This window comes from Canis lupus, chromosome 4 (genome assembly GCF_011100685.1).
Source record: "Canis lupus familiaris isolate Mischka breed German Shepherd chromosome 4, alternate assembly UU_Cfam_GSD_1.0, whole genome shotgun sequence".
In the NCBI taxonomy this organism is placed as follows: Eukaryota; Metazoa; Chordata; class Mammalia; order Carnivora; family Canidae; genus Canis; species Canis lupus.
In genome coordinates, this window is record NC_049225.1 from 24537696 (window position 1) to 24551373 (window position 13678).

General features: G+C 38.0%; 1 protein-coding gene across 6 annotated transcripts in view; it reads left to right on the plus strand.

Moving 5' to 3' along the window:
* Positions 1-13678, plus strand: part of FAM149B1 (family with sequence similarity 149 member B1) — a 72400-nt gene that overhangs the window by 55642 nt on the left and 3080 nt on the right. For 5 of the 6 annotated variants that reach the window (XM_038534328.1, XM_038534327.1, XM_038534326.1 and 2 more), the window contains 5 exons: positions 4280-4404; positions 6376-6482; positions 8804-9028; positions 11082-11205; positions 11455-11577. In XM_038534328.1, the coding sequence (XP_038390256.1) occupies positions 4280-4404; positions 6376-6482; positions 8804-9028; positions 11082-11205; positions 11455-11577 (704 nt within the window). The remainder of the gene's footprint in view (positions 1-4279; positions 4405-6375; positions 6483-8803; positions 9029-11081; positions 11206-11454; positions 11578-13678) is intronic. The other variant, XM_038534330.1, reaches the window with a different exon arrangement.

Sequence of the window (13678 nt, forward strand, 5' to 3'; positions counted from 1 at the left end):
ATACAGAACAAAATAGTTGTTGCCAGAGGGGAGAGTGGTGGTGGTAGGGAAAGATGAAATAGGTGAAGGAGAATAAGAGATACAAACTTCCAGTTATAAAAGAAGTATATCCTTCAGATGAAAAGTATAGCACAGGGAATATAGTCAATAATACTGTAATAACTTTGTACGGTCAGAGATGTTAACTACACTTATCATGGCATTTTGAAATTTACATAATCGTCAAATCATTGTGCTAATGTTAAATAGTTTTCAATTTAAAAATGAATCTACATGTATGACCAGCACCCAGACCAAGAATAGAACATTACCAACATTAAACAAGCCCCTCTCATGCTTTCTCTATCACTTCCTAAACTCCTAAGAGTAACCCTATCCTAACTTATACTTTATAAGAATGGACTCCTATAGTATATATCATTTTGCATGTCTTTTAAACTCACATTGTTAGATTCAATTGTTTTGCTTGAAACAATAGTTTCCTTGTTATATCATATTCTGTTGTATGACTATATCATATTGAGTAATTTGCAGTTTATGTTTGCCAGCATATGGTGTCAGGAATGTTCCTGTACATATCTTTTGATGAACATATGTACTAGACACATAAGAGTAGCACTGCTGGGTCATAAAATATTCTATTCCAACTTCAGTGGGGACTGTCAAAAAAATTTCCAAAGTGGCTACAACCATTTACACTCTCCAGTATTGTATGAGAGTTCCATATTTGCTACACTTGATACTGTCTATGTGGGTTTTTTTTTTTTAAGCCACTCTGTTGTATGCATGTCAAGTTCTATTTATTTTTATTTTTTTATTTTTATTTTTATTTTTATTTTTATTTTTATTTTTTCAAGTTCTCTTTTAAAGCTGGAATTGGAGGTGCACCTGGGTGGCTCAGTCGGTTAAGTGTCCAACTCTTGGTTTTTACTCAGGTCATGATCTCACGGATGTGGGATTGAGTCCCACATAGAGCTCCTGCTCGGTAGAGAGTCTGCTTGGGATTCTCTCTCTCCCTCTACCCTGCCCCGCTGTGCTTGCTCTCTCTCTCTCTCTTTCAAACAAATAAATAAACAAACAAACAAATAAATAAATAAATAAATATTTAAATAAATAAAGCTGGAATTAGAAAACTAAAAACCTTTAAAAACTGGTTTATATCATATCAGCTTAAGTTTTTGGAGATATCAGATAAATGATAAAGTCCACAGTTATATCTGAACTGCAGTAATAATAAACACTGGTGCTAAATAAAGGAATTCTCAATTTTCACTATCCACCACTGAGATATCAGAGAGAACTTTCATTTCAACTTTCACAATTTACTGGGGTTAGGCTGTGAATTAATATCCTTTTAGTTTATTTTTTCTGTGCATCCATAAATTCAGGTTATTTCATTGTATTATTTGATTTTAAACTTAAAGTCTAAAAAAAAAAAAGAAATTGATCTTGAAATGGAGCTGGAGGATCTCTATATGGTTTGGTGGACTGATTTAGTGAGTTGACCCCCTAAAACAGTAGTCACCAAACTTTGTGTATAAAGAGACAGGTTGTAAATATTTCAGTCATTGCCAGCCATCCTATCCTGTCTGTTGCAATTACTCAACTCTGCCCTTGAAAGCAGCCATAAACAATATACCAATGGGTGGATGTGCCTGTGTACACTCTTATGTGTTCAGTATATATGTTCACTAAAACATGCATAAGAATGTCCATAATAGGGGAGCCTGGGTGGCTTACTCTGTTAAGCAACTGCCTTTGGCTCAGGTCATAATTCTGGAGTCCTTGGATTGAGCCCTCTTCTCCTTCCCTCTCTGCTCTTCTGCCTGCTTGTACGCTCGCTCTCACTTGCTCTCTCTCTCTCTCTCGGAATAAATAAATAAAATCTTTTAAAAAAGAAAGTCCGTAATAGTACCACATGCTGGAAAATAGAAACTTGAAACTACCCAAATGTTCCTCAACAGTCCAATGTGATACATTCATAGGAGACTATTATACAGTGATAAAAATAAAGTGCTGTTAAAACTTTATTTATAAAAAGTAACAGTGGTAATGGACATGAGATTTCCTTTGGGGGTGATGAAAAAGTTAAGGAACTAGAGTGGTGATGGCTGCACATTATGTATGTACTCAGTGCCACTGAATTGCACACTTTAAAATGGTTAAAGTGGCAATTTTTATGTTATGCTCATTTTACTGCAGTAAGATAAACAGGTAATGGATCATATCTGGCCCATGCATGGGCCACAGTTAGCCAATCCCTGCTCTCAAATCTAATATTGCATAGGGTTGTATAAGGAGTAAATGAGTTACATTAAAGCATATAAAATAGTTCCTGGAATATGGAACAGTGCAATAAATGTTAGGTGTTATCATTACTTTTGTAAAATAACATCTTCAAGTATGGAAAGAGAACTCTTGGATTTTGGGCTTTGGTGTGGACCAGTTGGTTAGCTGCTCTCAGAGCCAACCTGTGGGTGCTGGTACAAACCTATCCCTACCACTAAAACAACTTTTTCTACCCCTATGTAAGGAACAAAACCAAAGTGCATAGGACCATGACAACTTGTATTTTAAGGTTTGTCAACAGTAACCCAAAAGCATATAAAATGCTAAGAAAATATAAACATGGGCAGCCCTGGTGACTCAGTGGTTTAGTGCCGCCTCAGCCCAGGGCCTGATCCTGGAGTCCCCGGATCAAGTCCCACGTCAGGCTCCCTGCATAGAGCCTGCTTCTCCCTCTGCCTGTGTCTCTGCGCCTCTCTCTCTGTGTCTTTCATGAATAAATAAAATCTTAAAAAAAAAAGAAAATATAAAAATTATTATAATTTTTATTTTTACAGTCATTTAAACTTTAATCGGGCCAGTTTTAAAATCCAAATTATGAAAAAATATTTTAAAGTAAAAACTAATAATATAATTAATTAAAATGAATAATTATTTTTACTATTAACCCTAATTTGCTAATGGGGAAACAAGCTTCACTGGATATTTTTGTCAAGATTTGGTTTACATTTTGGTTTACTACTGTACTGATAATATAAGTGATTTACAAACAATGAAGACCCAAAGTGCATATTAATTCTACTCAGAAACATGGTTCCTTATCTTGAGTTGTACTTTGGAGCCATAACTGATGGTAAGAAGTGCTAAAATCCTCAAATCCAGTGTATTGCAATTATGATCAATGATGCTATAAAACAATCTTGAGCATTTCTCTTGGTACACATGTGCAAAATTTCCTCCAGGGTGTATATACAAAGGAATAGAGTTGCTGGGTCTTAGGGAATATGTATCTTCAATTTACTAGATCACACCAAACTATCCAACATGACTGTACCAGTTTTACATGCCCACTAACAGTACACAAGTTCCTGTGTTCACAATCTCATCAGGATACTGATCAATATTTCATTGTCAACATGTAAAAAGATGTTTCACTGTGATTTTATTTGTACATTTTTAAAACTAAGGTATAATTTATATACAGGAAAATTAACTTTTTAGAGTACAGTTCATATTTTTCATCTCCTTTCCTCTGGATTGAATTCAGAATTATTTCTTCACATCTTTTTCTTCCAGTTCACTAATATCTTCAGCAGTATCTAATCTATTAGTTCTGTTTTTTTATTTTAGCAATTTTCTCTTTTGTAGTTTTTCTTTTCCAAATCTGTTTGGCTATTTAAATTTTAATTTGTCAAATTCATTTTATTCATTAAAATTAACTAAAATTTAAAATTCTGTTCCTCGGGGATCCCTGGGTGGCGCAGCGGTTTGGCGCCTGCCTTTGGCCCAGGGCGCGATCCTGGAGACCCGGGATCGAATCCCACATCAGGCTCCCGGTGCATGGAGCCTGCTTCTCCCTCTGCCTATGTCTCTGCCTCTCTCTCTCTCTGTCTCTCTGTGACTATCATAAATAAATATTAAAAAAAAAAAATTAAAAAAAAATTAAAAATAAAAAAAAATAAAATTCTGTTCCTCAATAACAAATCAGATTTTAAGGGCTCTAGTGCCACATGTGGCCAGAAGCCATTATATTATAACTCCAGGTGTTCTATGGGACAGCTTTACTCCAGAGATCTTTTTCCTTCTGCCTCATGAGCCTCGGAAACCACTTTAACTTCTTAAATGGGTTTTTTTCTACATGAGGGTGGTATGAAATTGGGCTGCAAAAGTGAGTGAAGGCTTAGATTATGAATTCTTGGGGAAAAATTTTTTTCACTGTCTTGCTCTGAATCCAAAGATACCCATGGCTTATAGACTCTGCTCCTTTGCTCAGATGATGAGAGCACGGCTGCCATCTCCAGACCAGCTTCAGGAAGCCCCCGTGTGCTGAATGAGCCACAACCTCTGGTCTTCCCTCCAGTGCCACAGTCGAAGGTGCCACCCATAACCTCAAACCCAGTAAGTCCCGTGCAGGGAAGTCCTGGAGAACCCAGGGTTGTTCTTGCCAGAAGCAGCTTGCTCGGTTATTTGCTTTAATTTTATTATGTAGGATTCAGGTTTTTTTTTTTTTTTCAGTAAAGTTATGTGTTTATCACAATAATCCAGTGACTCTGCAATGATGTTTAATTTCAGTTTAAAAATTAATAGCAAGGCACCTGGGTGGCTCAGTCGGTTGAGCATCTGACTCTTGATTTCAGTTCAGTCATGATCTCAGGGTGGTGTGATCAAGAGCCATGGCAGGCTCTGCACTGGGTGTGGAGCCTGCTTAATATTCTCTCACCCTTCTCCCCTCCTCCAGCTCTTGCTTGCACACACGCGCTCTCTCTCAAGGAAATTAAAAAAAAAAATTAATAGCAAATTAGGGTTGATAATTTTCAGTCAGCTCTTTTTAAAAGTCATCCATATGTCATGTAATGTAGAAATAGCTATGTGGTAGCCTAATTCTGTTTGGGGAAGAATAAAGGATATGACTGAAAGGGGAACAATCTCAGATCTTCTGAGGCCTTAACATCCTATCCTATGATTTTGTCCATTTCGTTCCTTTTTATCTCAGCCTACCTGGTTTTTATTTTTGATATTTCAATCTGTTGACTTTTTTGCTTTTGGGGGGGTTTTGTACTCATTATAACTGAGGCATAAAAGGCAAACCAAAGGAAGGAAGAAGTCCCAGTTAAGTCCGTGGACAAGCATAAACATGGCCATTTCTTGCAGAAGGCTGATGAGCCTGATTTCATGACTTATCTAGGCTGTTTCCTAATAGTTTCCCAGTGTTACTTGTGGCAAAAAAAAAATTAAAAAAAAAAAAAAGAATGAGGGAGAGTCCTAACCCTTGAGCCATGCTTATCAACACTGGGCTTTACTACCAGATTTAGTATTTGCTTTGTATCCTGGCCTGATATTGTGCTGCTGGATTTACAAGGGTTTATTTAAAAATAAAACCAGCAAGGCCCATCTATATCTTATTACACTGGAGGATTAATTGGTGAACTAATGTTCCTTCGGTGGTAATAAAATACTTCTAACATGAAGCGATCTGACTATGGGTTAGGTAGCCTAAGTAATGAATAACCTACATGTTTCTGGCTATTAATAACCAAAGGAAGGAAAAGCATTAATTCAAATATTTCTGAGAGAATATAGGAGGAAAATGCATGGTATGGCAGAGGAGGAGATGGCCAGAAAGGGCACTGATGATCTGACAGAGAAAATCAACAGCACCCCAAGGTGGCAGTGTCAGTCCAAGGAAGATTAAGTCCTTCTAACACTAGGATAAGATGAACTCTTGCTAATAAGAGGCTTCAGGGGATCCCTGGGTGGCGCAGTGGTTTGGCGCCTGCCTTTGGCCCAGGGCGCGATCCTGGAGACCCGGGATCGAATCCCACATCGGGCTCCCAGTGCATGGAGCCTGCTTCTCCCTCTGCCTGTGTCTCTGCCTCTCTCTCTCTCTCTCTCTGTGACTATCATAAATAAATAAAAATTTAAAAAAAAAAAAAAAAGAGGCTTCAGAATTGAGGTCATGACTGCTCATGAAAGAAAAGCATTAGTTTGTGTAGAGCATAAATAAGATTGACGAAAGAGATTATGTCTGAGTTTACTCTAGTTTTTTTTCCCCTATATTTGTTCCATATTTTGTAGGGTTTTTTTTTTCCCTAATGTAATGTAAATAATGATAGGAATGAAGTCCTCTCTCCCCTATCAGAGTGGCTGTTAACTGCTTTCATCTCAGTTGATCAGGCTTCCCCTACCTGCAGTCACTTAGAAATGAAGAGAAAAGGACTTGGACTTGTCATCTTGACAGTGGACTTGGGGCTTTAGCTGCAGGGGGAATAGGAGAAGAATGTACAGATTATCTAATCTGAAAATTTGGCAAAGCTGGGAAACCCAGAAAATGTCTTCACCAACCAAGTAACATTTTCTTTTGACATATAGATGAATCTCTGTCAAGCAGCAAGTGGTCATCAGCCAAATGTGAATGGTCTCTTGGTTCATGGGATGCCTCTACAGCCAAGAAATCTCTCCCTAATGGACAAGCTACTGTAAGAAATGTAAAATTTTTAAGACTTTAGAATTTATGTAGATCACTGAGAAATAGAAGGAAAGATAAATCAAATCATCATACATATATTGAGTACATACCAAGCAATCAAAGAGACATCTGGGGAGTAAAAACATTAAAGCGAAATGGTTTCTGATAATGTAACTGGAAAGAGAAGACAGACATGGGTAAAAAGAGACTCAACCAAATAGTGCATTTTTGTGACTGAATGTCAAGTGTGTGGTACCCAGAGTGAATGCATGGCAGTCCCAAAGAAGTGAGGCATTTTGGTGGGTAACTATAGTATGAACTTTTCCTTCAAAATGGGAGTTTGGATAAGCAGAGAAGAGCAACAAGACTATTCTAGATAGAAGGAATGGTGTGGGAAAAGATTCGGAGGCAAAAAATACAGACTCTTTAGAAGGGAAAGCAGACCAGTTTTGCTACAGTAAGAAAAGAGGTCAGAATTTTAATGCTTCTGACCAAAGATCATGGACCATCTTCCAGAATTAAAATAGATCATGGTGTGAGTAGTGGAAAGAAGACTATGAAATTAATGAAGGTTCGGACCAGACTGGACGGTTTTGAATGCCATGTTTTTGAGATCCATTCATGCATGTTGTGGCATGTGACCTTCTCTTTTATTAACAAATAATATTCTATTGTAAGAACATACTACGATTTATCTATTCTCCTGTTAATGAACATTTGGAGTGTTTCCAGATTGTGGCTCTTATGCATAAAGGCACCATAAATATATTCTTGCATGGGCTTCATTTTTCTTGGGTAAGTGTATGTTTAACTTTGTAAGAAACTGCCATACAGTTTTCTGAAGTAATTATGCCATTTGACACTTCCCAATTTCACTTGGGCAGCACATGTATTTAAGTCAGGAATCTAAAAGAGATTTTATAGCAGAAGAACACAGACTGGATTGAAGAAGGAGGAACTGAAGGTAAAGAGTCTAATATAGGAGTTCAAGCATCAGCTACTAAAAGCCTATACTCAAGTTGTAGCAAAGAATAAGAAAGGAATGGAATATTTTAGAAGACATTCACACCAGAAGACAGATTCTATAAAAATAGAGGAACCAGAATCAGCTCTGAGATTTCAAAGCTCAAGGGAAGTTTGTTGTAGGGTAAAGATACATTTGGTTTGGGGTGTGTTGAGTTTACAATGCCAAGCCATCTCACCGGAAACATGGAAGACATCAGATTTGGAGATTGATCTAGAAGTCACCTGGCTAAAGGTGATAACTGAATCCAGGATTATGAATGAGTAGTCCCGAAGACAAAATAAAGATAAGCATGGAGCAGCTAAGTCCTAAAGCTACTGTAATAGAAAGCAGTTAGGGTGTGCAAAGAAAAGGCTAGTAAGTGAATGGTTAGGGTGGTAGAAGGCCAGCACGACCTCTGTGACTGACACTCAAGGTTTAGTTCCATTTCTTGGTAGGTAGTCTCCCTTCAAGGTCCTCCAAATGCTGAGGTATATTTTGCACTAAGGACCAAAGCAGTCACCAAGTTTGAGGAACTTGCTAAAAGCCAAAAGAGCATGTAGTAGAGCTTAATTCTTTCACTTTCTCTCCATTTCCTTATCCAAATACTGTCTCTCAGGGGTCTTACAACAGAAATATCTCCTCTGCTTAAAAAACAAAAATAAAAACCTGAGTCTGTAGGGCAAAGTTTAAGCTACTTAATTGTTTGGGCATGGTATTCTATTTACCAGAGTACTTACAGAAAAGTTGTATTTCAATTGCTTATGCAAACTGATCTACCGTATTCCTAGTGCCCTGGGCAGCATGAGGCTCTGGATCCTTTGTCTACAAGCTTCCAGCTTTCCAAAGAACCCAATCCCCATGCCTGCAGGCTCCAATGAGCTCAGTATTTTCCTCTTCTAGCAGGAACCTCGCTAGTACCACACTTCCTAAGCAGCAGTTATTTGCCTTTCAACTAAGCCTTTCCTTCAGCACAAAGAATGCCTCAAATATGGTAGGGATCTCAGTCCCTAGGATGAACTTCTGGGAAGCATTCTAGAGTAGGTACTCTTCAGGTTAGCCTGTCACTGAAGAAGTGACTGTCATGCCTGGTGAATAATGGATGAGCTTTCCCAACCAAATCTCCATTCTAGTAAATTACCTGTACAATTAAAATGAGGTATTTAAGAACATGTTCTCATGCCTAAACTAGATTACGTGACTTGTGTAAACTAGGTTACTTTTGCTTTATTCTCCGTTGAATATGTTTTATAGTTTAAGCCTTTGAGTCCTGTTTCCCTATACAGAGCAATGTCCATTTCATTGTTGGTTTCTGATTTGGCCACTAGAGATCTTGATGACAAGTTACTTATGAGACCTGGATCCAGTACCATCCTTTCATCTCGAAATTGGCCAAATCGAGCCCTAGAGCTCAGTATATCAGCTCTGTCATACACAGCACAATCTGCCAGGAGACGCAATCCTCCACCACGTACCCTTCATCCCATCAGCACAAGCCATTCATGCGCTGGAACGCCAAGACCTATGGAAGAAATCCTCAGAGGACCCCGAATGTAGGTTTGAAAAGCAGAATTTTTGGAAACTGTCATAAAACTAATGAAGAATTTTATAGAGAGGATGAATTTAAGTGTAAGACTAAAACATATGCCTAAAAACTAATCATTACATATTCTCATGATGGACTGTACACTGGTTTAAATCCAAAAAAGAGGGCAGCCCGGGTGGCTCAGTGGTTTAGCGCCGCCTTCAGCCCAGGGCCTGATCCTGGAGACCCAGGATCGAGTCCCATGTCGGGCTCCCTGCATGGAGCCTGCTTCTCCCTCTGCCTGTGTCTCTGCCTCTCTCTCTCTCTGTCTCTCATGAATAAATAAATAAATAAAATCTTTAAAAAAAAATAAAATAAAATAAATCCAAAAAAGAAATGTGATTAAATTTGAATACAATTCAGATATTGGATCTTCCTGTTAAAGATTTTTACTTATACAAATAAAATGTTGGCTAGAATACTTCAGTGACACTGATCGAAGGAAATAAGATATATGTATCTTATTAAACATTTTCCTTAGCGAGTACATGTTCAGTGAAATTCATCCCAAAATAAGTTAACTCCCCTTTAATATTTTTCTGACCACTGGGATTTGCTCACTCTATTGACAATAACATTTTAATCTCAAATAAGTACTTGTCTATATACTGGGAAAAATATCCCTTAGCACTTCTTAGGAAATGACACTAACCATATTTTCTTCCCTTTTGCCACCTTTAATTCACTCTGAGCCTTGTAAAAAATACTTAGAAGCCTACTTTTAAATAAAATTCTTTCATTAGTTGCTGATTCACAAAACAGTTTAGGATGTATGATTCTAAGACTATGACCAAGTGTATAAGATCATGAATTCAGCTTTTAAATCAAGCACATGTAATTTCTTGACTTTGATTTTTCAGTTTGTTTTAATTTATCCCAAAAGATTCACTAAAAGAAATGTCCATTAACAACCAAAAGTCTTTGTCAGGACTGGAGATTTTTCTTATCTATTTTATGTTGATGTTGATATTAATATATAGATTCACTTACTTGAAGATGAGCTCTCTTGCGGTATAATTAATCTTTCATACCTTCTGACAGTTTCTTCAAAGTGGAAAGAAACAAATTACCTTCTTTCTTTTGGGACGTGAAAGTATCATTGATTTTTAGGTACTGTCTTGAGTATGAGTAATGCTACAAACCACTAGAAATACCATAAAAGGAACATTTAGGAACTTTGCCTGGGAATCCTAATTACAATAGTCATCCTATCCAAGGGTATAGGTTTCAAGACCCCCAGTGGATATCTGAAACTGTGGATAGTACCAAACCTTACATGTTTTTTCTTATACATACCTATGATAAAGTTTAACTTCTAAATTATGTACAGTAAGAGATTAACAGTAATAATAAAGTGGAACAATTATAATATACTGGAGTAAAATTTATGTGAATGTGGTCATAGTATCTTACTGTACCACACTTATTCCTCTTCTTCTTGTGATGATGTGAGATGATAAAATGTCTACGTGATGAGATGAAGTGAGTTAATGATGGAGGGACTGTGATGCAGCATTAGGCTACTCGTGACCTTCCAACAATACGTCAGAATGAGGATCATCTACTTCTGGACCTCAGTGACCATGGGTAACTGAAATCATGGAAAGCAAAACAGTAGATAAGGACTACTGTTATTACTGAAAAGGACAACCAAAAGTCCCAGAACTGTGGAGAATTCCACCAGATGTGAAATTACAAATCCTTGATAGGTTAACACCCAGTATTAACACCAGACAGGGAAAACTGCTTTTGTCCAGCATTCTTTGAGACAAAGGGTCAACTTCTGCTGTGTGCCCAAAATAAAAGTTTCAACAAAAATCAGAAAATACTATGAAAAAATCCCCCAAACTCTAATTTTCCAAAATCCTGTGACTGCCTTACTTAAAAACATAGGCAACTTAAAGCATTCTGTGCATGACATTAAACTCATCTCCCTCATTTATTTGATTCTAAATCAGCTTGCTTGCATTGTGGTAACTTTATGTTTTTCATATCTTGGTGTTTGCTGGTGGGATCTGCAGCCCAGTAGCCACGGACTCGCTCTCCTCTCCCTCACCAATGCCCATGAGTCGAAACAATCTGCTGCCCCCTATTGGGACAGCTGAAGTGGAACACTTGAGCTCTGTGGGGCCACAAAGACAAACGGTACGTCTTTCTCCTCCTGCTTTTCCATGTGCTGATAAAACCTCATGGGCAGTACTTCTGCAGGGTCCATTGTTCTGGAATTGATTTATAATACCTTTTGTCAGAAGTACAAACTGAGTCCTAACTCTGACAATGGAACTGGAGCTGCTTGGCCTGCAGTTACCATACCTACTTGGGTTGATGGAGGACATGCATAGCTTTTGCTACAAGTTGTTTTAACAGTTTCTATAATTTTTGTCTCTCCTGCAGAAAACCCATGGTGACTCCAGTCGAGCTCGAAGTGCTGTGGTGGATGAGCCTAACTATCAGCAGCCCCAGGAGAGGCTACTACCTGACTTTTTCTCCAGGCCCAACACAACTCAGTCATTTTTGGTAGTGACATACTTCCTCTATTGTCTTGACAGCTGGGGAAAGAAAAAAACTAGTTTGGCAGACTTAAGGTTTCACATAGTGCCTTAACCAACCAAGAGTAAAAGCAGAGACTCTTAACAATAAAAATAGTGTTGTAAGTACATTTTATTGAAATTCTGACTGGTCTCTGCCATTGAAAATAAGAAAAGGTAATAAGGTAAAATGAAAATGGTAAAATGCCTAGTCACAAATTCTAAACAACTTAAATTGTTAAATGTTAATATTTCTGAGAATAAGCAAAAAGAAAAAAAAAGAAAAAAAAAGAAATTCAACTCCAGTACATCAAATCAGCATAACTCCTTCTCTAACACTGCTCTTATGGAGTTACACCAAAAGTGGTATCAAATTATGTGGACTGATGGATGCCAAGTCAGGACTTTCATCTTTTTTTAAATTGGTGTTTGAGATGCTCAAATCGCCTTACCATTTTAATGTCCATTTACTGGCCCTTTTACTTTTAACTGAGTAATAGAAAAAAAGCTTATTGGGAGATTGGAGGTCATGCACTGACCTTACTCAACCCCACTTGATCTGCTTTGTGGCAAGGCGGCTTGAAGAGCTTGGGGATCTGGAACCACTCAGTGCCCAGAAGCCAGGGACCTCCAATCCAATACCACTTTCCAGGATGGTGGTATCTGAAGCCCACTTATTCCAACTTCTAACTGGTGAATTGTATCAGCCTAAAGCACCATACAGTCCACCACCGAGAGTGGTGAGAACAAATTAATGAGACAGCATGTTAAGTTCCGAGGCCTACCATAACAAACTACCACAGACTGGGTGGCTTCAAACAACAGAAATTTATTGTCATTTCCAGAGCCTAGAAGTCCAAACAAGGTGTCAGCAGAACCATGTTCCTTCTGCAGGTTCTAGGGAGGAGGTTTTCTTATCTCTTCTTGGCTTCTGGTGGTTGCCAGCAATCCTTGGTACTCCTTGGCCCGCAGCTACATCACTCCAATTTCTGCCTCTGCCTTCACATAGCCGTCTTCCCTATATGTTTGTGTCCAAATTTCCCTCTTATAAAGATACCAATCACTGAATTTATGGCTAACTCTAATCTAATCTGACTTCATCTTACCTTGATTACATCTGCAAAGATCCTATTTCCAAATAAAGTAAAATGCACAGGTTCCAGGTAAGCATAAATTTTGGTGGGGATAGGGGATTGGGGGTCGGGGGCATTATTCAACAGACTTCAAGATGCTTTATTTAGGGGAAGATTCACCAAAACAGGAGCTAAAGGAAAATGTGAGCATTTCTGAATCTTAATGTGAACCCTAGAAAGTTTGAAAACCTCTATTAATCCATCTTCTCATAATTTGATTCAGAGCATTTGTTGAGCAGTGTTTGATGATTATATTCTACAGCTAGATTCTCTATAAAACATTTAATTTTTGGTTGCCAAAAAATAATTTTTGGTTGCCTTAAGAATTAAACTAACACATTAAGACATTTCAGTTTCTTTTTTCTGATGTTTATAACAATACAAGAATTTCTTTCCTTAGCTATTTCTCTCCCAATGTGCTGACATGCAAAGGGAGAGTAGTTGACAGCTCAGGGTACTCAGAGCACTAGATTGGAGTTCTTGGCGGGGCACTTCCAGACTAGCACTCAGCTCCCCCTGGTGTTCTCCTCTAGAAGAGGGGTCAGCAAACCGTTGGTATGCGACATCTGGCTTACCACAAAAATTCCTGTTTCTGTAGAGTAGAGCTACCATACTCGTTTGCTTACATATCATGACTGCTTTCCCATCACAACAGCAGAGTTGAATAGCTGCAACAGTATGTACCACAAAGCCTAAAATATCTACTTTTTGGCCCTCTATAAAGAAGTTTGGTGACCCCAATTAAAAAAAAGGGGGCTTCACCATAAAAAAAATTCTTGAAATCTCTTGATTGCATTGCTCTGACAGAGAACGGAGAGGGGTAATTTTTATTCCAGAAGCACCAGCGGGACGGCATTCACAACTTTTTTTGATATTTGCATTTCATTATTTCAGCTGTTCTGAAAATCTTTAAATTCCTAGAAATAATTCTGAAATGTTTGGGTTTCATATTGAGTC